Source organism: Microtus ochrogaster, chromosome 6 (assembly GCF_000317375.1).
Source record: "Microtus ochrogaster isolate Prairie Vole_2 chromosome 6, MicOch1.0, whole genome shotgun sequence".
Taxonomy (NCBI): Eukaryota; Metazoa; Chordata; class Mammalia; order Rodentia; family Cricetidae; genus Microtus; species Microtus ochrogaster.
The window spans coordinates 77,653,761-77,677,615 of NC_022013.1; the positions used below are offsets into that span (position 1 = coordinate 77,653,761).

Consider the following 23,855-nt stretch of genomic DNA (forward strand, 5'->3'; position numbering starts at 1 on the left):
GAGAAAGGGCCTCTTTATTACATAGCTCTGGCTGTCCTCAAATTCACAGAAATCTGCCTAACTCTACCACCTGAGTGCTTAAACTAAAAGCCTGTGCCACCACATGTGGCTAGCATTCTAAAAAACAATTCTATCCATAAAATAAAGGGGCAGAAAAAGGTTATCAAACTATCAGCAAGTATTTCATGGCAGAAATAGCAAACTACAGTCAAGATCCTTTCCTGTACTACACTATAGGAAAATATACATAAAAGAGTATAATATGCCCGGTAATGAAGCAGGATTAGATTTTACCTTGTGTGCTGTAATACACTGTGTCGAGGCAAGGGCAATGACATCAGAGGTTCTCCTCATTACTCCACCTCTACCCTAGCCAAGCCTCTCACTGAACCTGGAGCTCACCGATTCCAACTCTCCTACCTCTGCCTCCCCAGCAGACATTAGAGGAGGGTGCTAGAGATCCAAACTCAGATCCTCATGTTTGTGCGGCAAGCACTTTACCAGCTGAGTAGCCATTCTAGGCCATGGCAGTTTTTCTTTCATTTCTTTCTGTGTGGTACTGGGAATTGAATTCAGGACCTTGTGCACATTGGGTTAGCACTCTACCAGAGAGCTAGATTCCCTGACTGATTTTAAAGGCCCACTGCTCCAGAGGGAATAATCCTGGAAGATGGTTAGGAAAAATATTTGGAAATTTCTCTAAAAGCACAACCAAAGTGACCCAATTCCACAGTATTTCAAGATTTCTTGTTTATTAGTCCATTTGGGAACCAAGTAGCTCTGGGAATGTTGTGTGGAATTCAGACTTTTAACCAAACTAAACTTGAGGAAGAACCATGGCATTAATACATTTGTAGATTGCTTAAGTAACTATTATCTTAAAATAATGCAATCTACAACCCCTTATGGTATGCTTTAGAAACATGAGTTTCTTATGAAAAATATTTATTAGTCTCAGATTCAATTCTTATATTCCTTTAAAAAATATTTACTTATTTTTATTTTATGTGTGTGAGTGTTTTGTCTGCAAGTTTGTGTACCTTGTGCATGCCTGGTATCTTACATAGACGCCAGAGAAGGCATCTCTGATCTCGTGAGCTGCCATGTGTGTGCTGGGAAGTGAACCTGCGTGCTCTACAAAAGTAACAAATGCTCTTCTCTTAACTGCTGAGTCGTCTCTTCACCCCCACCACCGCACTTGCCCCTAATTTTATATTCATGAGGGAGGGAAAAGAAGAACTAAAAAAGGCAGGTAGGCTAGGGAAGAAACCCCCAGGAGATAACGGTCTTCACCCCGTATTGAGAGGGCGAAAACTATCAGGAAGTCTATAAAACTCAATCCTCTAATTTTAACAGGACAAAAAGTTGAGAACAGTTTTCTTTATTCTCCAAGTTTATTAAACAGAAAATAAAGATAATCTTAGGGGCTGGAGAGATGGTTCAGTGGTTTACAGCAATGCTTCTTAGAGAGGACCAGCAACCATTTGGTGGCTGACAACCATCTATAACTTTAGTTCTAGGGGATCTGATACCCTCTTCTAACATCCACAGACACTACGTATGTACTGGTATATAAACATGCAAGCAAAAAATGCATACACATAAATAAGTAAACCTGGGGCTGGAGAGATGGCTCAGCGGTTAAAAGCACTGACTGCTCTTCCAGAGGTCCTGAGTTTAAGTCCCAGCAGCCACATGGTGGCTCACAGCCACCCATCTGATGCCCTCATCTGACCTGCAAGGATATATGCAGGCAGAACATTGAATACATAATAAACAAATACATCTTCAAAAATAAGTAAGTAAACCTTAAAAAGAGACTAATGATAACCCTGAACATAGGCCAAAGGACATGGCTTCAGGAGATTCACTACTTTCCACACATGGTAGGAGTCTGTTTACTTGTGAAACGGTCACAGGAACATACACTCCTGAAAATACCATAGGAACTAATTAAAGATGGCAGAGTCCATCATTTGGTGGCTAATGTTTATTTTGGGAAAACATGACAAAAACAAAAACCACTACTGACATCATTAGCAAATGAGCAAGTATTAGTTATCCGGTAAGAGAATCTGAATGACTAATATCTTACCTGGAGAAGTCTTTAGGCCAGTCATGTTGAACATATAGATGTTGTCATCTGTACAGTTGGCAAATAAAGTAGAGCCAGTAGAATCTAAAACCAAACTTGAATACCCTGGAAAAAGTTAATAGGAAGTCAACGAGGCTAAACTGTGGGGACAGAAACAGTTCATGCCATAGGGTAATTATTTCTAAAGCATATAGAAATCAAAACTATATTGAGATTTTTATCTCACAACCACATATTTCGTTTCTAAGTCTTTGCTGAAAATTAGCCTGGTATTAAAACAATTTTTTTAAATTGAAATTCACATTTTACCCCCCAAAACCTACAAAGCAAAGGCTCACCTAGTTTTCGAGTGCTGGTGCCTGGGTATAGGAAAGACTTGGACGCTAGGGGTTCTTGTCGATTAGTATAATTCTTGCGTAAATCCCATACCTTGATTATCCTAAAAACCAAGATAAATATCTTATAGATTATCTAGACCAGTGATTCTCAATCTTCCTAATGCTACAACAGTTCCTCATGTGATGCCCCCAATCATACAACGATTTCGCTGCTACTTCACGACTATAATCTTGCTAAGGGTATGAATCATGATGTAAATATCTGACATGCAGATGGTCTTAGATGACCCCGTGAAAGGTCATTTGACCCCCAAAGGACTCACAACCCACAGGTTAAGAACCACCGGTATAAACCTATTCCAACAATTTTATTTATGTGAGTGTGAAATGACTTTTAATCTGTCTCCTTGGGCACACTGCCCAGCTGCACTGAGGACATCTCACTGGTAATTCAACTTAACTGTCTCATGCTATTGTTTGCAATGTCAAGCTTACAGCTTGTACAAAACGGAAACAGATGTGATCTGACCCAGTGATGAGTCACTGGCACTTACTCCAGGGTAGCGGGAAAAGGAAAATGGAGTTAGATGCCGATTGTTGCTGTTTCATTGTTCCTCTAGAAAAAAAACTTCCTAAGTCATTTTCCCCTGAAATGCAGGGTGCATACTCCTATGCCCTCTTTCTGCACATAACTCCTTAACTAAATACTTTTTCCTGTGAAAGGGGAAAATGCTTTTCATTTCACCCACTGGGCTAACTGTCTTCATCCTTATTCCTATTTTGTGGGTAATCAGAAATTATACACTTGTCATAAAACGGCAGCATCTTTAGAAATAAACAGCAAACTTTCATATTAATTCACAGACACAGAGGTAACTTTAGGTAACTCCCCATTCTTGCTTAAGAACTTGGTTCATGTAAGGATTTTAACACCCACAGGAAATAATAGAAGTATTAATTAGTAAGACATTTTAAATCAAAATCTTGAAAGAACCAGGTGGCGGTGCACACCTTTAATCCCAGCACTCAGGAGGCAAAGCAGGCAGATCTCTGTTAGTTCAAAGTCAGCCTAGTCTACAAAACGAGTGCCAAGAGAGTCGTCAGTCAAGGCTACAGAGAAACCCTGTCTAGAAAAAACCCAAAACCAAATAAAACAAACCTTGAATATAATAATGCATTTGGAAATATAATTGGCAAAGAGGTACACTTTAAAGAGTTCCTGCACATAAATAACCTGTTTTCTACAGGACTTTGTAGAAAGAGAAATGAAAAAGCACTACAGACTTACTTGGCCATCAAAATTTAGATCAATCATAGATAAGTATATAGAGATAGGTCTTAAGTGTACCATTAAAAGACAAGCAAGCTTTCACCACCCCCCAGCAGCAAACATTGTCCCTATGTGCTAAGCATAGCCCACGAATTATCACAATTATTTGAGGAGTTCTGGCTGTTTATTTTCTACTGTGACCTGTAAACTTCCCAACTACAGCACCCACAATATTGAAAGAAAGGCACATATATAATCAGTTTAATGAGACTAGGTACTACAGCAGCTCTCAAAAGGCACTGGGGAAAAAGAAGAAATAGTCTCTTACCCATCCACGGCTCCCGCTGAGACTAATGTGTTCTCATCCTGGAAGAGGACCACAGTAACACTCTGCTGAGAATCCTAATAGCACAAGAGAGAAAAAGAAGGAAATTCTGTTTCGGTCATCACAGCTTTCACCAGTTTGAGAACAAGGTACTTAAAATTAGCTTTCCTGAAGCTGCTGTGAGATTGTGTCTTCTAGAAATGTCAGGAAGCCTCACTGTTAAGCATACCTTTACAATAAATATGACTGCCTAAAGAAGACCCCAAGCACAACACTACCAGACAGGCTAACATGGAAGGAGGAAATTTCACAGGGTCCCACACATAGACATAGAACTACAGGCAATTAAGGAATGCTGAACGTAGGAGAAAGTCTCTCCTAGGAAGGACTCCTCTTCAGTTATTCAATACCATGCAGACAGCCCTGAAATCACATACGCTAAACAAACCCAATAGGTTATACTTAAATATATTTAGGTATGTATGTATGTGTATATATATGCAGCAATAACAAAGACAAGGAAGCCATGATTTTGAGGGAGATCAGGGAGGAGTAGGGGAAGTAAAAGGAAGTGGGAAAAGGATGTCATAATTAAAACAAAAACAAAAAAAGGAAACATGCCTTTAATCCCATTGGGAGACAGAGGCAGGCAGATATCTTTTGAGCTTGAGGCCCACTTGTCTACAGTTACAGGACAGCCAGGGCAATGTAGAGATCCTGTCTCAAAAAACAAACAAACCACAAAACAACCTTCACCAAACAAACCACACCCACACGTTCCCTAGGTTGGTAAGATGGTTCATGGGTAAAGGCAGCTGCTTCCAAGCCTGAAGAACTGAGTTTAATACTCAGAATCCACATGGTACAGGAGAACTGGCTCCTCTGATCTCTCCATGCAAGCCATCTGTTACATGCGCAGGGAAGGTGCAGGTTAGGAGAGCCTTATCTCCCAAGGGCCACTGCCCCACAAGTTCTCTTGCAGTCAATCCAATGAAGGATGCAGCCTTCAGTCATAATAGTATAGCAGTTACACTTTTTGATAAGTATTTATTCAGACCTTACATACCAGGAACATCAGAAAACTGCATTAATGAAATCAATGGCCATGTCCTTTTCTAGAAAAAAGATGTACCATGGGCATGGCTTGAGCTTCTGTCTACTTCATACCTTGTAGCAGTGTCAGGCTATAAGATGGTCATATTTGCAGGCATGTATGAGCCATCTAAGACAAAAAGGCCAAGCTGCTGCTGCAGGGGGCTGGGAGGGTCTTATAAGCTGAACTTGACTTCCCACACATGCCTGTAGCTGCCCTCAATGCTGTAAGAAGCAACCAGTCACCTTCCAAAGCATGGCAGGTCCCCCACCCCAATACTACCAGCTCCCGAGTGACTGTGAGTCACTCTTCCTAGGCTACATCCAGGGAACTGGGAAGACCCAGGTAGCCCAGAGTAAAAAAGAGAGCTGCAGGCCATTCTCAAAACATTGGGAGACATGAGACCTGCATACTCTGCAGGGAGCAAGAGTGCCAGCAAAGACTGAAATAAGGCATCATGCATGCCAAGGACTGGCTCTGGGTGGCTGAAACAATGTTAGTCAGCCTGCTTGTTAGTTCTGAGAGCCAGGGTACAGCCCCCGCTCCCAGGTGACAATTCACTCACTTCCTCTGGTTTATTAAGCACTGAACCTACATCCTCAAGATTGGGAAAAGATCTTGCAGTTACTTAAGATGTTCATTTTAAGTAGTTAGCAATGACTCAGTTTGTTTTTATTTTTTAACCATTGTTTTAGAGCAGTGGTTCCCAACCTTCCTAACGCTGTGACCCTTTACAGTTCCTCATGTGAGCATACCATTATTTTCGTTGCTACTTCATAGCTGTACTGGGAAATGCTATGCTACTGAAGCCATGTACCTCATATTCCAGGCCAGCTGAAACATATACAACAACAAACCCTAGTTATATATATCCTTCTCTAAACCTTACCACAGAAGGAGCAAGTCCTTTTGAATTCTGTTTCTTCTTGGGTTTTGAAGGGGTTTGCTTGTCTGCAGTATTGTGAGCTCCACTGATCTGATTCACTTGTCTATAAAATCCATCTGAAAGGTTCCAAGGAAATTGATTTTAATGTTTTCTAATTTCAAACAGAACATAACATTTGAACATTTTTTACACAAAATTTTTTAAAATTTTGGCTAACTAGTAAAATATAAAACAGTTAATTAAACCACGGAGACAGGTAAAAAACAAAAGTGGAGGCAAGGCTTAGTGAGGAAGCAGATACGAACACGAGAGCACAGACTTAGTTTAGGGCGATGAACTAGTCTATGTATTATAATGGAGGACACATATCATCTACTTGTTAATATTCATATCATATATAACATGAAGAATGAACTCTAATGCAAATTTTGGATTTGGGGTGATCAAGTGTCAATAAACATTTAGCAGTTGAAAAATCTACGACCAACTGCATGTAGGGTGCTGATCCTGCGAAGGCTGTGTATGTACAGGTGTTGAGCACTTCAACGTTGCTATGAAGCAAAAACTGCTCCACAAAATAGCTTATTAATATTTTTAAATCAATATGTAAACTAGCAGTAAGCACATCAATGACCACATGCTTTACACCACAGCACAATACACGCTTTAATTTCATCCACTTCTTTAAAACTAAAAGGGAAAATGTATTTTTTAGTGAAGGGTGAGGGAGGGGAATATCCCATGGTGTCAGAGGACAACCTGAGGGACTTTGTTCTCTCCTTCTACCATATGAGAACTCAACTCAGGTAGTCAGGCTTTGAGGACAAGCACCTTTATTTGATGAGGTGTCTTGCCGGCCCCAAAATGAAAATTAAAAACAAACAAAACACCCTAAGCAAACCTTTATCCAGTGAACCTATGCATTAGTAGTCTCAATTCTATCAATAATTTAGGCAAATTGAATTATAATTCAGAGACAATATTAAGATTAAAAACACAAGTTTCAGGACAGCTATAACTGTTACACAGGGAAACCCCGTCTCAAAAAAATAAAACAACAGCAAAACAAACAAACAAAACAAAAACACGTAAGTTAATAGCTTTGTAATAATTATCATCTTGAGATTTGAGCAATGAGCAGAACAGTAGGACTGTGAACACAGTGCCCCCTGCTGGTGTCCGATGAGAACACTGACATTGCCATTCTATTGTGAGCATCTTATTATGTTACTATGCATAGGTGATACCACATTCATCAGAATCAATAGAAAACTAACCTTTTTTGTTGCACCTTGTGTCCCAGATCATAATGTTGCCATCTCTCCCACCTGTACAGAATACGGCTGTGGGAAAGAGTTCATCAAGATGTTGGCAAAACTAGTCAAAGACATATTTCCACTTAAATTTCTCCAAAAGTCCTATATTTGGCACTACAGAGTCTAGTAAAATGACCAAGCAATTGTTAACACAGAGGAGAGCTTACTACCTTACATAATATAAACTATGCTATATGTTTTTTACACATTATCTTGATTTTTTCTGTTAATCTAGTAGGTGGGCATTACTCTTCCTATTTTACAGATGAGAAATGGGCATTGAAAAAGGTAACTCCTAGAAGTATTCTTGGCAGCACGACTATAAAGCCCACACTCCAGTTTGGCAAGTGTATTGTCCAAGCATGAGAATATGCAGTATCATGCCATCTGTAAAAAGACTGCTCTGGGCAAGGAAGGACGCACTGGGATGGAACAGAACATAGAGCTGACATCTATTTGTAAGGTTTTATTTTTTAAGTAAAAGTGAAAGTTAGGTGCATGGCTTCAGTAACATAGTATTCACCCAGTATACACAAGACCCTAGGTTCAGTGCAAAATGTGTGTATAAATAAAAAAAATTAAAAAGAAATTCTGCTTCTTATATGGGAAAGTGAGCATTTAACCAACTGACTCAACTATAATAGTTATAAATTGAACAAAGTACCAAAATAGCATGAGAGCTTTGTAGACAATGAACAAAAATACATAATTTTGTAGGAATTAACTAAATCAAGTGACTAGACCACAGCAAATGAGTCCGCCTTCCTTTGGAGGTGGCAAGGGCTCTGTCACAGGAAGAGCTGCTGGAGTAGGAGGCTGGAGACTTCTGTCTCCAGACTCAGTCGCGTCTCTGGACGACGTGATTGAGGTTAACAAACTAAAACGAGTCACTGCCTTCCTGTATCAATTACTGTGCAGCTCTCAATAAACTAAAAAACTGTTTAAATAAGCAAATTCTAAGGTATGTGATACAGTTTCCAGTCACGTAAAAGTGGTGTCCGCCCTCATCAAAGCAGCTCCTTTTTGCAGCAGATGCAAACTATTTAGAAACCATAGCTATCCGAAATGCTTTGTGCCCACCTCAACGGGCACACCCATAGCATACCCTGCACACAAGTCTAGTGAACACAACAGGAGCTAGAGTGTCAAAGGGCCAAACAAGCACAACAGCTGCTTTGAGACAGCGTCTTCAAGATATAATGGCTGCTGCACCTTTGAAATCTCAATAATGTGGCTGCCTAATCAAGGATCACAGGACAGTACCAGCCAACACGAAGCATGGGTAGAGGAAATTTCACAAGACTTCATCCTTAGATGAAGACTACAGGAAATCAATGGTTGCAGAGAGGGAAATCAATTTTCTCTATGGACCAGCCCCTATTAAGTTTTTAATCCCCAGTGGTCACTCTTAAATACATGTATATACAAGCAACTCTCAAAGGACTCAGTAGGTTGTACTGTACCTACTGTCAGGTCCAAAGGAAACTCCCCTTCCCCCAAATCCAACAGGAAGAAGTACAAATGGCTGTCTGTGGTGTTATTAGCATGCGAAAGCCCATGCTGGCCTCCTCTTATACATTTCAGTCCATGATAGCATTCTAGCTCTTCTTACCTCCTCTACCCTAAACTTCCCCAGCGCAGGGGCTTCCTCCTACCCCCAGCTCCTCATTCTCGTTATATCCCTGCTATTTCAGCTACGCTACCTCTGTCCACCCTCCTCTTACTTCACCTCTCTGATGGAGGAAGGTCATTGGTTAATTAAATAAAGAAGCTGCTTGCCCTTATAGGTTAAAACATAGGTTGGAGGAGTAAACAGAACAGAATGCTGGGAGGAAGAGGAAGTGACCTCAGACTGACAGCTCTGCTCTCTGGAGCAGAGACGCCATGCTCCCGGCTCCTGGGCGGATGCAGGGATAGCTCTGCTCTCCAAGACACACGCGATGAAGTTTTGAAGCTCCGACCCAGGATGGACGTAGGCTAGAATCTTCCTGGTAAGACCGGTGCTCACAGATTATTAGAGATGGGTTGATCGGGATATAAGAATTAACCAGTAAGGGCTAGAGCTAAAGGGACAAGCAGTGTTTAAAAGAATACAGTGTTCGTGTAATTATTTCGGGTAAAGCTAGCTGTGCGGGCGGCCGGGTGCTGGGGACGTAGCCCCTCTGCTCCTATTACAACACCTCTCCCTCTATCTCTGCTCTTGTGTCTCTGGCCATGTTGAGTCTACTACTTTCTCTGTTCTAGACTCTTCCAGAAGTCTTTCTGGCTGTTCTCTCTCCTATGTAGAATAAAGCCTTCCCCTTAATCATACCACAAAGCGGTCATATAGCCAGTTTGTACATATGGCCCACTTTCCTAGTCAACCAAAGTTCAAAATTCATAGAACTTTTTTTTTTTTTTTTACTTTTGGGTCTTGTCTCCAAATGGCTATAAGCTTTATCATACTCGTGATTAATAATGAGGAAATCAAGAAACAAAATTGTCGGGAGGGTTGCCTATAATCAAGCAGAAATTGACTGTAAGATTAGCAGTGACCACACAGCTACAGAAACCTGACAAATACATACACACATGTGTATGCAAAAATAATTTAAAAGATCATAAATTTGAGAAGGTGGAGTTATATGGGAGGAGTCGGAGGGGAAGGGGTAGAAATGATGTAATAAATGTAGTACTCAGATGAAATTCTCAAAATAAGTTTAAATTAAAAAGCTATAAAAACATTCCTCAACCTTAGCTGTGCAAGGTCCTAAATCCGTGATGAGGTCTTAAAAAAAAAAAAAATCACCTGGCTCACTTCCCAGAGATTACCCTTTAATTAATTAGCATGTTTAAAAAATCTTCAGCTAATCAATGTTCACTGGTTGAGAACCACCGACTTAGGGTGAGGAACTGGCTTCAAACTAAAGAAATGAGAAAGGTTCAAATATATACAAACTTTTAGAAGACTTAGTAATAAGTTTAGGTAATTTTGATTATCTACCAGAAATTCTAACGCTAACTTCTTCTGTCTGGCCAAACAAAGTAAGTGTACATATGTCTCATTTACCAATCTTTAGAAGGTAGCATCCAGGGGAGATAAATTTCATTAGCCATCATCATGTCCAGTTAGGATCACTTGCATCCTGTTCATTTAAGATTGAATGACTGGGCCAAAACTACTATAAAACTTAAAAAACAAAACAAAACAAATTCCATTCAAAATCTCTACTGGGCATTTATAGTCTCTAGGTTTTAAAAAGTGAGTTCATACCTCACCTTTTAATGCTCACAATTATTTTCATTAATTAAATGATATTAAATACTAACCAAACTGAATTAAGAAATGAAGACCCAATCAAAATGACATTGCAAAGTCTAAAAAAAAAAATGTTAGCTATAAGTCATTCTGTGCAGGCTACCACCTAACCTGTTCCATTGACCAAACTATGAGAACTTGTGGGTAGTTTCCAACTAGGCTAACTCATATACTAGCAGTCAGGAGAGAAGTCCATTAGCTCCATGTACAACCCAATATCTTTTATATGACACCGGCATACACTTATCCACATATACACTTTTTTTTTTAAATTTTTATTTTTGGTTTTTCGAGACAGGGTTTCTCTGTGGCTTTGGAGCCTGTCCTGGAACTAGCTCTGTAGACCAGGCTGATCTAGAACTCACAGAGATCCACCTGCCTCTGCCTCCCGAGTGCTGGGATTAAAGGCGTGCGCCACCATCGCCTGTGTACACTTTTAAAAAATAAGCAAAGGCACTGAAAGATATAGTGCTTCCCTTTCTCACTCTGTAGACCAGGCTATCCTTGAACTCACAGAGATTTACCTGTCTCTGCGTCCCGAGTGCTGGGATTAAAGGCATGCGCCACCACTGCCTGGCTGAAGACGGGCATTTTTAACTTCACACAACATACATGTTAATGAAAAGTTATGTGGCTACTGAAACTCATGACATACACCGAGTCTTCAGAATTTCAGCTTAATAGCAACTACAGCAGAATAAAGAAGCTTTGTGAACTGGGAGCAGAGGTGCACGTCTGTAATACTAACTTGGCAGGCTGGGGTGGGGGCATCACAAGGTTCTGGGTAGTCTGAGACTCTGTCTCAAGAAAATAATACAAAAAAATTAACTTTGCCAAAACCCAACTCAATAGCTCAGCTTAATATTCCTGAATATAAATGGAAATATTGCTTTTTTAAAAAAGGGTATTTTGCCAAGCACAATAGCATATGCCTTTAATACCAGTATGCAGGAGGCAGAAGCAGAGGAATCTCTGGGAATTACAGGCCAGGCTGTTTACATAGTAAGGTCTTCATGGCTTCATAGTAAGACCCTATCTCAAAAAAACTCAAATATTTAACAATAATACTATCTTATCCATCTTCAAAGTTGGCCATAAGAAAAAAAAAATCAAAATTGCTGTAAGACTTTTTAACTTCCTCGGACAAGCAGGAGAAAACGCCTAAGAATGGAAACAAGGGGCTGGAGAGAGCTCAGAAGTTAAGAGCGCTGCTTTTCCAGAGGACTTGGGTTTGATTCCCAGCACCTCATGGTGACTCACAACCTTCTTAGCTCGAGTTCCAGCGGATCCAAGCCCTCTTCCGGTCTCCACAGGCACAGCACACATGCAGTGCACAGACATACAGGCAGGCAAAACATCCATACACATTAAAAAATAAATGAAAAAAATTTAATGGGCCTTAACCAACTTCATTAAGATTTTTAGTTATACTAAAATCCCCAACCCCTAGCTAGATTAAATAAACAACTTTGACAGGGCAAAGACAGGAAGAACTATGGCACTGTGTCTCCCCACCTTAAGGAGATAAAATGATAAACAACCTACCTTTTTGAAATTTGGAAAAAGCTACAGACTTGAGGCTGCACTGGTGACCTTTGCATGTTCCCATCAACTCACCAGCTTTTACATCCCAAAATTTGGCTGTCTGATCACCCGCTGCTGTAACCTTCCAAAAAATGATATAGTTAAATTTAAGAAAGAAATCTTTTCTCAGCATCTACTAAGGCCTAATAAAAGTCACTTACAAGTTTAAATTCACCAGGGACCCAGGCCAAGTCAAAGACAGCATTCCAGTGAGCCATCCATTCTAAACAAAGAAAATATAAGTGTGACATATCCAGACCGTGTGCTATGACAGTGATACCAACAGAAGTTTAAACACCTTCAAGTGTTAATGATAAGACAGTGGCTAGTACTCTACTGTCAATGGACCAAAGTGCATTATGGAGTCATAGATATCACACATCTCCCCGATACATGTGAGAGCTGCCATCTAAAGCCACTGAAGCTGGGGAGAGGGCTCAGGTAGTAAAGCCCGAGTTCAGATCCCAGCACCCACACAGTATAATAAAACTAATGACCTCCAGTTCAATGAAAGACCTTGTCTCAAAAAGAAAGGCAGACTACTACAGGCAAACATGTAACTCCAACCTCTGGCCTCCAACTCAAGTAAACATGGCATGCTTTTACCCAAAGCCCTCCCTGATATAAATAACTGTCTGAGTACTAGAAGCATTCTCTAAAGTTGAATCTTCTCAAATATTCCCTAGGCCTAAACCTTCAAGTCCTAACAAGGAAACAACTTTAGTCTGACATTCAAGGTGTGCATGTTCTCACCCCTCCTCCTGTGGAGGAACTTATGGCTCACTGATCTTACATGTGCATGTATTCCACCCAAGCCGGACCACCATCTTAATACTGTGTCCTAAGTTCACTACATCTACATCAATAGTAATTTACTAAAGGCTTTATGAATTAAAAATGTCAAAACTTAAGAGACTTACCTTTGAAGCATGTCTTTTTGCTAGTTTGTGACTCTGTGTTATATAACCTGACGAAGCCTTCTTCATTAGCAACTGCTAATATATGCTCCATACTGGGAGCTGAACAGAAAAAAAGAACACATGATGAGTTTCCAAATGAGCACAAATGTATTTAATGATTCAAAACAGGGTTGGAGAGATGGCTTAGAGGTCAAGAGCATTTGTTGCTCTTACAGTGAACTGGGATTTGATTCCCACATATACATGGCAGGTCACAACTGTGTGTAACTCCAGTTCCTAGGGATCCAAGGCCTTCTTCTGGCCTCTGTGGCGCACAGACATACATACACATTAAAAACAAACAAAAAACAACTCAAAAACCATCAAAATTGTCTCCAGATATTCTGACTTGAAAAGAGCTAAATCAAGAGTGGTACTGGCCAATGGCAAAGAAAAGTAAGACACAGACCACCAGCTGATCAAGCCTGCTGGTGGTGTTTCCCTTTTATAAACCATATTAAACTATAAGACTGGAGAAGAATTTCTATTTCTGCTCACATTTTTAAGATGACTGAAAAACTCTTTCATTTTAAAAACCTCTACCATATAAACCACAGTTGAACACTTAGAATAATTTTAATATCTATCAAAGTTACTTTTTTTTCCAAGTGTATTTTTCCCTCTAAGTAGGAAATAAAGTTCTGCTCCGGTTTAGTGCAGTCATTCCCTTACCTGTACAGAAAGTACATCCAAAAGGAGGAACAGGAACTCCTGTTTCTCCATACGACGTGTGCTCGTCATTACAGTTGCACTGATAACCACTCAGAAGGGATTGCAGAGGGTAATGTGACGACCACCCTAAAACAAGACAACTCCTTTAAGAATGAAAATGTAACATGTGTTAGTATTTCCCACAAATCTGGAGAAAAGTGTTGTTAGTTCTGTGGCCTGTCTTTTGAGGCATGAAGTTGCAATGATCCTGTTTCTGCCTCTCAAATGATGGGGATAATTGGTATGAGCTACCATACTTGGCTAAATATTCGATCATATAGAACTTTACATATTTAACTTAGATCCACTCACTATCTATGACTCTCCAAGAAAAAAAAGGGGGGTGGTAACCAAAGCAAACTCTAACTTCTGTGGAGGCCAATTAGGTTAGAATGTGTGTGTATGTATAGGTTTTCTGAGTCAGAATCTCACTGCGCAGAGCTCTGGCTGTCCTTGAACTCATAATGTAACCTATGCTTGCCTTGAACTCACAGAGATCCATCTGCCTCTGACTCCCAAGTGCTGGGATTAAAGGCGTGGCCACCAGTTTGGTTTTACCACCTTAAATGTAGAAAATTAGTTATGATTATCACCAGTGTCCTTGTACATTAAAGAGACCTGACTTGTAGCAAAGAAGCAGCCAAAACATTACCAATTAAATTGTAAAGCATTAACAAACTGTTACTCCTTCCACGACAAGTCCATTTTGAGTCTCTAATGAGAAACTCTCAAGTAAATAGAAATCATATACAATCAACATTCACAGGGTTACTGTATCAACCTGCCTACTGTAGTTAGTACCATATTCGCTAGTAATTTAAACTTCTTTTTCCCTAAGAGTGAATTCTAGAATCCTATAATTCTAACAGGAACCCACTCATAGTATCTTAATATATGTGAGAATGACTTAAAAGAAGCAAGGTCAGGGAGGCTTTGGAAAATGACTTAAATTTTCATTTCATTCAGAAAGAAAGCAAGTTTCTAATGTACATCACGATCCTAAAATAGTAAGTCATTATCCAAAATTTAGTTTATATTGATATGTAAGTTGGTTCATTTTAAGTATACAAAGGTTGAATATTCCTTTTGTTCTCTTACTAGTTTATCTTTTTACTTTCTTTTTATTTATTCAATCTGTCTTTCACATCATGCATCTTGATTCCATTCATTTCTCCGTCCCTTCGCATCTGCCCTTTGCCTCTGCAATGCTCCCCAAAATTAAAACAAAATTTAAAAGAAAAAGAGGAAAAAAACCTAACAATCTTGTCATGGAAGCCACAGTATGTATGACACAGGGAGTCACACAGTAAATCCTTTTGTCCATATATCTTTACTTGTAAGTGTTCACTGAAAAGAGTCACTGGTCTAGTTTGAGGCCTCTGATGCTGGGCACTCATTGAGACGCCTTGGATATCCTGCTGTTGCCCTGTATCCTGAGCTTTGGGTCTGCAGACTGCTCCAGCAGACCACTTCTCCGTCCTCATCACCAAGTTAGTTCTCCAGCATCGCCCTGGCTAGTTCACCCTGACAGCAATGAGTGAGGGGCAGGGCCGGTTCTTCTGCATTCATGTCCTCAGGGTTGGCTCTGTTGAATGTTCTTATCCAAAATACTTGAGGACAAGAAATGTTTCAGATTTGCATAGATTTTACTGCTCGGGCCCCTTGAAGCCCTGGAATGTATTAGCAGTCAAAAACTTTGATATTTTCTTTTCTTTGTGTAGTTCATGGCTGTCCTCAAACTCAGAGATGCACCTGTCTGTGCCTCCTGAGTGCTGCAGAGATTAAAGGTGTGCACCACTACCGCCCATTCCATGTTTAGCCTCAGTAAGAGAAACATTTATTCAAAAAGTAATTAGTAACTAAGGAGCACAGAAGTTGAGACCACTGCAAATGCTAAACTCCCATCTTAGGGCATTGCCAATTCTCACATTTTTGTTCATTTAAAAATCTGTAATGGACACCCAGAAATTTGTAGATCTTGAGACACGCTGCAAGGTCTAAGATGGGGACGTATGACTGCCTTCCTTTGCACAGCAGGACTTGATAAAGTGACGAGAGAGGGAACTCTTCTCACAGAGAAGACAGCTTAGCCCAGCAGGACCTCAGCCAAATCTAGCCTGAGAAGGAATGAGCAGAAAGTAGAAAAGGAACTTAAACTAGATTTAATAATTGCTCATGGGGACATTGCTCCATAATTTTAACAACAAATATCATTGTAAATAATTTGTGAAAGACCACAAAAAGAATGTTAGGTTCACAAACACCTATCTAAAAGAGTAAATTGGAAATTTTCCTAAAGAAATGTACACGCACGCGGTGTAGGATTTTTAGAGTCTAATGGCTACAACACACAAATTCAAAAGGAAACCAAGTAAAACTGCAGCTACAATATGTTCTGGAACTTCACAATTAAGCTAACCTATCAAATCTGCCTCTTTACCTGAACTAATGTTCAAGCAACAAGCGGCTAAAGACTTGTTGAGTTCCGGCCATCCCTCTGCAGCTCCAACAGGAACCTGGAGTGTTGCCCTGCCCCACACTCCTCTGGAAAAGCCCATTCCTCCCTCAATGGATAGCTGACGAGGACCATACAAGAAATAAGGCCTCTTGTTTCCAGAGGGCCACCACCCTGACATTCCATAGCTTCCACACAGCATCATTTCCAAAACCTGGGAGGGTGGGGGACTCCCACTCCCTTTCCTGGCGCCTTTGCCTCTTCCCCTTCTGTTCTTATAAAGGAAGGTGGCCTCACATCTGCGTCATACACACCTTGCATTGTCGCAAGGTAGACTTCTAAGTGTCCATGACATATTTTTAAATAAAAATTAGTGACATCTTAATCACGAGACAATTGATAAGACATATTTCTTATGATATCATAAATCCATTTCTTTAAAAGATGCATCTTTCAATAAATTTTTGCTTTTTGCTTAAAACACTGTAAAACGTTATTTAGCTTCTAACAATTGCCTACTGTTAGTATCTATGGTGATAATTCATACCAATGGAAACTTTCAGGACTCACTAGCATTAAAACCACAGAAAAAAAAGCACTATTCTGGTTTTTTGATGGGGGTATGAAAGGGGGATAAAAACTTTTCAAGGTAGTAGAACACACTAGGGAGGCAGAGGCAGGCAGATCTCTGTGAGTTCAAGGCCAGCCTGGTCTCCAAGAGCTAGTTCCAGGACAGGCTCCAAAGTTTCAGAGATACCCTGTCTTGAAGAACAAAAAAACAAAACACACACACATAAAAAAAAATACTTTTCAAGGACACATTACAATAGGATAAATTGGGGGGAGGGATAAGAAGTAAATTCAGAAGAAAATACAACCATGTAGTTAGTCTGTTCATTTACTAGAGAACACACCACCAAGTTGCTATGCTGTTTATAGTACCAGATGCAGTTAAAGTTTACTAGCATTTTAAATCTCAAGATGCTAACATTCAAAATAAGATTAGAAATCACACCTTTTTCGTGTTTAAGATTATACTAAAAACCATTAGATGTGATTTAAAATCCACAAGAGTAATCATATTTCCATTTTACAAACATAAGTGGGGAAAGGAAATAAAAGCACATTTTGGAGGCTTGTTATAATACAGAGAGCGAAGTGTCAGGGTTCAATTTAGAAAAATGGACGGTGAGAACGGGACAGGCTCAGGATGTGGTGGATGGTGAAAAGGAGAGTTTCAAGCAAGCTTAGGGGAAACTCTTTGAACATGTAATAGTAAGGAAAATGGAGTCTTTGAGTGACTCCCAAGCTTTGGCTGGGGATATTAGTTTAAAATAATATCACTCCCCAAAGTAGGTAACAGGTTTTAGGGAAAAGCCAACTCAGTTTGGGGCACTAAGATGTTTGCATGAAAAAAATCAACCCACAGTTTTTACAAAAGTTAATCTAAAATACAGGGAATGTGAGAGTGGGGGCTGCAGCAGAATCCCGAGGTGTGGGAGAAGGCTGAAGGGACCAGCGGCGGCACAGCGACACGGAGGGGAAGGAGAGGCACTGATTTCAGGAGGTAACAACACATCAACTCTGGTGCCTACTGCTGAACGAGTATTTGTGAAGAGGAGAGAAGGGGACAGAGAAAATGTACCACAAAGAAAGTCTGAATAGCCTCCTTTGGGCACATAAAAAGAAGGCGGCATTGAAACTCTGAAGACAGCTCACAGCCATTGTGTAGGGCGGCCATTCCCAACACGGGGAAAAGTCACTTGCGCGAAGTCCTAGGAAGAAAGAGAGGCAGAGTCTAACTACGGGGGTGTCCAGGGAAGAAGGACGAATACAAAGTTTCTGATGGGAGCAGGACGTTAAGGACCCTTTCATCTTCTCAACATTGCTTTCTTAGGCCCACTTCAAAGATTTAGTTTAAGGACACATCGCGTCTGATTGCTGATGTTCTGTACGACTGCTTTAAGAACTGTAGGAAATGAGCTTTCTATACGCTAACACGAGAATATGGCCGAATTCCACCGTGGAGTGAAAAAACAAATTTAATCCCATTTCTGGATCTACCGCGTGCATCAAAAAAAACCCATCTGGAACAATACCCTTCAGTCTGCTACCCGGGGTCACCTCGTGGGTGTGGCTACGGGCATCTTTTATTCCGGAGTTTATAACTTTCCGGACCCCGCAGAAATGGGACGGGAGAGGGGGGACTTTGGGTCTGGAAAAGCAGACGTTGCGTCTCCTCCGCTCGACTGAGTTTCCCAATTGGGGGCCATGCGCGCTGGAGCCTGATCTGACTTGCAGGGAGCACTCAAGCTCTGGAGGGACCGCTGCACGGCTCTGGCCCAGGGCGCCCCCCGCCCCCGACTGCCCTGTGCAAGCGCGCGAAATTGACGTCAGCAGCCAGGGGGCCCGGGAGGCCCGATCACGCAAACCGTCCTGACTTCGGCCTCCTCGCCGATTTCAACGAGCTCGCCCGCGATGAGGAGCGTCCGCAGGGGACCAGGGCACCGTCTTCTTCGGCGGCCCTCGCTCCCCGGGCTCTCTCTCGCCGCGGGAGACCTCGAGGCCCAAGGTGGGCAGCGATCCAAGGGGGAGCGCCCGGGGGAGGTGATTCCCGCCGCGCCGAGCGAGCGGTCGGCCGGCGGCCGTTGGGACCGTTACTCACCGTTCCTCAGGACGCCGAGCTGCGGCTGGCGCAGCACCGAGTTGAAGAGCATCTGGCCTGAGGAGAAGGCTCCGCCGAGCGAAACGCCGAGAAGATCGCCCCCGAGTCCCACACGAGCAGCCGCTGGCAGCCTCTGCACCGCGACCCGTTTTTTGCCTCCAACTCCCGCCACTAGAAGCCCCGGCCGCCAAACTCCGCGCCAAACTAACGTCACGCCCTCTGATTGGCTCTCGCCGCCGCGTCCTGGCGCCTCAGAGCCCCCGCCCCCTTCGGGGCCACGCCCCCTCCTCGCTCGGCCGCGGGAACCCAGGGTTCAGGAGCTCCCTGAGCGCCTGCGCGGGGGGCCCCACCGAGGCGCTGGCGAACCGCGGGGCGACTGGGGCGCATGCGTACACTGCATGACGGCGCGCGGAGGGGGAGGGAAAAAAAAATCTGCGAGACCGCGGCGGGGGAAGGTGGCGGTGCCGGGGCAGAGTTTGCGATCTTGGTGACGAGGCGAGTCGGGCAACTCTTCCGGTCATGGCGTCAAACTCAACCAAGTCTTTTCTGGCTGACGCCGGCTACGGCGAGCAGGAGCTGGACGCTAACTCTGCTCTCATGGAGCTGGACAAAGGTAGGGGCAGGAGCAGGCGGAGCGTCGGCAGTGGAGGGGGGGGGATGTGGCGCCACCCCGCGGCGGCGGCCGGAGACGCCCGAAGGGCGCGTGCGCTGATGTGCGGGGCGGGAAGCGCGGCGGCGCCTGCAGGGCTGCTGGATTGGCCTGGCACAGCTGTACCAGGGGCCCGTGCCAGCGAGGACGCTTTTGACCACTTGGGGGCACGGTCTGCCCATTTCCCAAATAGTCAATGAGATCATTTCTACCAGTGATGATTTTTGAGGTGATTTTTAAAAAACGTCCACTGGAGATGAGGTCTTCATCGAGAGAGCCTTAAGAGTTGGTGGAGCGTTTTACAGCGATTTGTTTTGTGTGACTGCCAATTACGAGTTCTGAAACAGGTTCCACATGGCTGGGAACATCTGGCAAATATGACTGGGTGTTCTCTTTCTCTGCAGACAAGTTCCACGAGTTAGCTTCTCTTGTGCAGGTAGCTAAGAGAAGAAACTTCAGGGTTAGGAGTTAAATTCCAGTTCTGCTAATGTGATTATGGAAAGCGACTTTATCATTTAGCCTCAAATCACCTGCACGTCTGAGCTGGTAGCAGTGTCACTAATATTAAATGTCAGTGGTATGCGAAAGATGCATTTATTAAACACTGGAGATGGACAAAGGAGGCAAGGGCAGATAGTTATCCATAAAGAATTCAAGTGTTGTCGGGCGGTGGTGGTGCACGCCTTTAATCACAGTACTCTCGAGGCAGAGGCAGGAGGATCTCTCTGAGTTCGAGGCCAGCCTGGTCTACAGAGGGAGTTCCAGGACAGCCAGTGCTACACAGAGAAACCCTGTCTTGAAAAACAACCAGTGTCTAACTTGTGGAGGACTGGAGTAGACTCTGTAAGGATCCGCCCTCAAGTCCACGTTAGTCCCTTTGCAGCTCCGTGACTTGAATACGCCTGTTGACCCTTCAGGGATTTTGTGTGGGGCTGCTACAGGTGAGAGTGGCTCACATTTTGCAACAGGGTCTCATGAAGCGCAGGATGGCCTGGAACTCTGTATAGTCAAGGATGGCTTTCAACTTTTCATCCCTCATTCCTCAGTTCCCGAGTCCTACAGTTACAGGTGTTCACCACTACCCTTGGTTTATTCAGTGCCAAACACTTCACTAATTGAGCCGTATTCCTGGTCTGTTCTTGGATTCTATTTTTCCCCAGAATCAGGGAGGGTTTTAAGTGTGTAACAGCCCTGGCTGTCCTGGAACCAGGCTGACCTCGAACTCACAGAGATCCGCCTGCCTTTGCCTCTGCCACCGAATGCTGGGATTAAAGGCATACGCCACCACACCCGGTATTATTCCTAGATTTTTAAAGAAAGCCTTTACTTTCTTTTGATGTACCAAAAAAAAAAGTCACCACTTTCAAATTGGGTGTACATACTCTTGAAACAAAAATTGATATTTTGCTGTTTTTTGGCGTTTACTCTTACTGAGCTATAGGTCTTTTTGTCTCTAAAACATAAAGTTATAATAGGAACTTTATTCTTTAAATATTATATAATAATTTCCTTCTCAGAGGTATTTTATATCACTTTATTGTAGTTGGTCTTGTCCCATGCTAAGAGTAGATAAGGTGGAACAGGGATCTGGATGGGGCATGGAAAAAAAAGACATCTAGCGTTACCTCCGAAAAGTGTGCCGTCATGTCAGTGAGGTGGATTACCAGGTAAAACAGCTTGCTGGGCAAGCCTGACTCCCTGACTGAGCTCTGGAACCCGCGTGGAAGAAGAGAACTGACGCCTGTGAGTTGTCTTCTGCCTGTTGGACTCCTGTGCCTGCAGTCACACACGCCTGTGTGCACATGAAGAATGAGCTTCACGTTTTTGGAAACCTTGCTGGTGCTGGAGGGATGGGTGACTTTTTGAGAGGCCACGCTGCTTTTCCAGGGGACAGAGTTCCGTTCCTGCCTGTAACTCCAGGAAGCTGAAAATGCACATGTGTCTCCCACCGCCCCCAGCATACACATAATGAAAATAAGAGTCTTTCAAAGAAAAGGCTGAAGTTATACAGGGAAAGTTAATACAGCCTTTTTATAAGAAGAGTTGAAATAAAATACATACTTGTAAGCAGTAAATGGTGCATGTTTTACCGATGAGCCTCAAGCTCCGAGAGATAATGTACGAGCCAGGAACAGGGCAATGTGACACGAGCACTTTTGGGCCCGGGGACATTGCTAAAGGCAGAGTCTCACATATTACTGTAATAAGCATAGCTTTTCCTAATGTAGATTCTTATCAGACCAAGGATTTTTTTCCCTCAGCTGATTGGAAGTTGTCCATATGAAAACAAGCAAGGTTTCCTTCACACAGAGAGAAAGACTAAGTGACATTACTCAACCTGTGGCCTTCATGGTCGCTGGGCTCCGGAAAGGTGAAAGTGGGAAGAAGTGGTGACCATTGCCTTTCTTGCTGCACACGCAGTGGGAGAGAGGGATTGTAGAGGATGCACTGGGGAGGCTGCTGAGTTCAGTGACGTGTGAAAGTCCTGGTGGGGTGCCAGAGAGTCAGGAGGACTTCCCCTGGGATGTCTCCACCCGATTTCCCACATCTTAATCCTCCCGTGACAAAGACAACGGTTGTCCTGTAGCCCGTGTCGGCACGAATGTAGTTGGTGTTAGCAAGGGTGTGACTCCACAGTCCTGAGAGAAGGGCTTCAGCCACTGTGTGTGCCAGGTGACTGACTCCCCGGCATAGTAGCTGAGTTTACAAGTAAACAGGTAAACAGACAGGTGTGGTGGTGTGTGACTTTGATCCCAAAGCAGGCAGAAGCAGGCTGATCTCTGAGTTCAAGGCCAGCCTGGTCTACAAAGTGAGTTCCAGACAGCTAGCATTGTGACACAGAGAAACCGTGTCAAAAGTATGGGGGGGAAATAGACATGCAAACCATATGGATTCAGATTATTTTTCCTGAGACTGTTTACCACCAGACTAAATTTACTCTGCCGGCATTGACAAGTGAATCTTTAAAGTTAGTAGAACTGGGACAAAGACAGGGTTCAGCAGCTAGTTCTCCACGGTACAGTCTGGTTGGTGACCCTTTACTGGACTAAATCACATGAAGTAATCCGAAATCCAAGGCCCCTTTTCAGTACTTACTGAAACCACAGCCTCACTTTTATATATGACTGTCATCTGTTTAGTCTCAAAAGCTCTTATTTGCTCTAAACCAGTATTTTCGCACATACAGACTGCATTATTATATGTCAATATGTTACATTATAGCTTATTGGAATCTCTTCTTTCTTTTTTTTTTAAATATTTATTTATTTATTTATTTATTTATTTATTATGTATACAATATTCTGTCTGTATGCCTGAACGCCAGAAGAGGGCATCAGATCTTATTAGATGGTTGTGAGCCACCATGTGGTTGCTGGGAATTGAACTCAGGACCTTTGGAAGAGCAGGCAATGCTCTTAACCACTGAGCCATCTCTCCAGCCCCGAATCTCTTCTTTCTTAACATGAGTATTTGATATAAACTGTATTGTCATTTTCATTCTGTTAATAAATTTTCTTCTTCTGAGTTGTTCTTTCCCCCTCTTTAGCAGTGCATTGTTTGATTACCAAATACTTGGAAGATTTCTAGATCATGTTCTCTGTCTGATTGTTAATTCAGTTCCGTTGTGATAGAGAACATAAATTATGTGTGGTTTTGCTTGCTTGTTGTATTCTTTTGTATTCTTTTTTCTTTTTTTTTTCTTTTTTTTTTTTTTTTTTTTTTTGGTGCCAGGGAGTAGACATAGAGCTCTGAGAGTGCGTGGCAAGAATGGCAAGAGCTCTGCCACTGAACTCTGCCTCAGTTCCCCCACCCCCTTTTTGAGGCGGGGTTTTTACTGAGGTGCTTCAGCTGGCCTGCACATAAGTTCATGAGTTAGTTTTTAACTGTGATCCTCTTGCCTCAGCCTGAGAGCATCTAGAAATACAGACTTATACCATCAAACCTGTCTGACTTCAGTCCTTTTAAATTCACTGATGTTTATACTCTCGAATAGTCTTAAGACACTTTAAAAATTATTTTTCATTGCTGTGTGTCTAAGAGAATCAATTTAAGAGATGGTTCTGTAGCTAAAAACATATGCGATTCTTCCAGACGGCAGGGTTAGGTTGTTAGCACCCAAACCACCTGTAACTCCAGCCCCAGGTAAACAACATCTTCTGCCCTCCGCACCCACTTATGTGGACACATGAAATAAAAAAAAGAAAAGTAAA

At 42.4% G+C, this 23,855-nt stretch overlaps 2 protein-coding genes across 2 annotated transcripts in view; one reads left to right on the top strand and one right to left on the bottom strand.

Moving 5' to 3' along the window:
* Dtl (denticleless E3 ubiquitin protein ligase homolog) overlaps positions 1 to 19,188 on the bottom strand; it is a 35,405-nt gene extending 16,217 nt beyond the window's left edge. The window contains exons 1-10 of the mRNA XM_005348887.3: positions 18,996 to 19,188; positions 13,837 to 13,962; positions 13,126 to 13,224; positions 12,367 to 12,428; positions 12,167 to 12,287; positions 7,285 to 7,350; positions 6,011 to 6,123; positions 4,032 to 4,105; positions 2,434 to 2,534; positions 2,096 to 2,200 (exon numbers count right to left, since the gene is read on the bottom strand). Coding sequence (XP_005348944.1) covers positions 2,096 to 2,200; positions 2,434 to 2,534; positions 4,032 to 4,105; positions 6,011 to 6,123; positions 7,285 to 7,350; positions 12,167 to 12,287; positions 12,367 to 12,428; positions 13,126 to 13,224; positions 13,837 to 13,962; positions 18,996 to 19,047 — 919 coding nt within the window. The 5' untranslated portion in view covers positions 19,048 to 19,188. The remainder of the gene's footprint in view (positions 1 to 2,095; positions 2,201 to 2,433; positions 2,535 to 4,031; positions 4,106 to 6,010; positions 6,124 to 7,284; positions 7,351 to 12,166; positions 12,288 to 12,366; positions 12,429 to 13,125; positions 13,225 to 13,836; positions 13,963 to 18,995) is intronic.
* A 238-nt stretch (positions 19,189 to 19,426) lies between these two features.
* Positions 19,427 to 23,855, top strand: part of Ints7 (integrator complex subunit 7) — a 54,897-nt gene continuing 50,468 nt past the window's right edge. Inside the window, exon 1 of the mRNA XM_005348883.2 lies at positions 19,427 to 19,608. Coding sequence (XP_005348940.1) covers positions 19,515 to 19,608 — 94 coding nt within the window. The 5' untranslated portion in view covers positions 19,427 to 19,514. The remainder of the gene's footprint in view (positions 19,609 to 23,855) is intronic.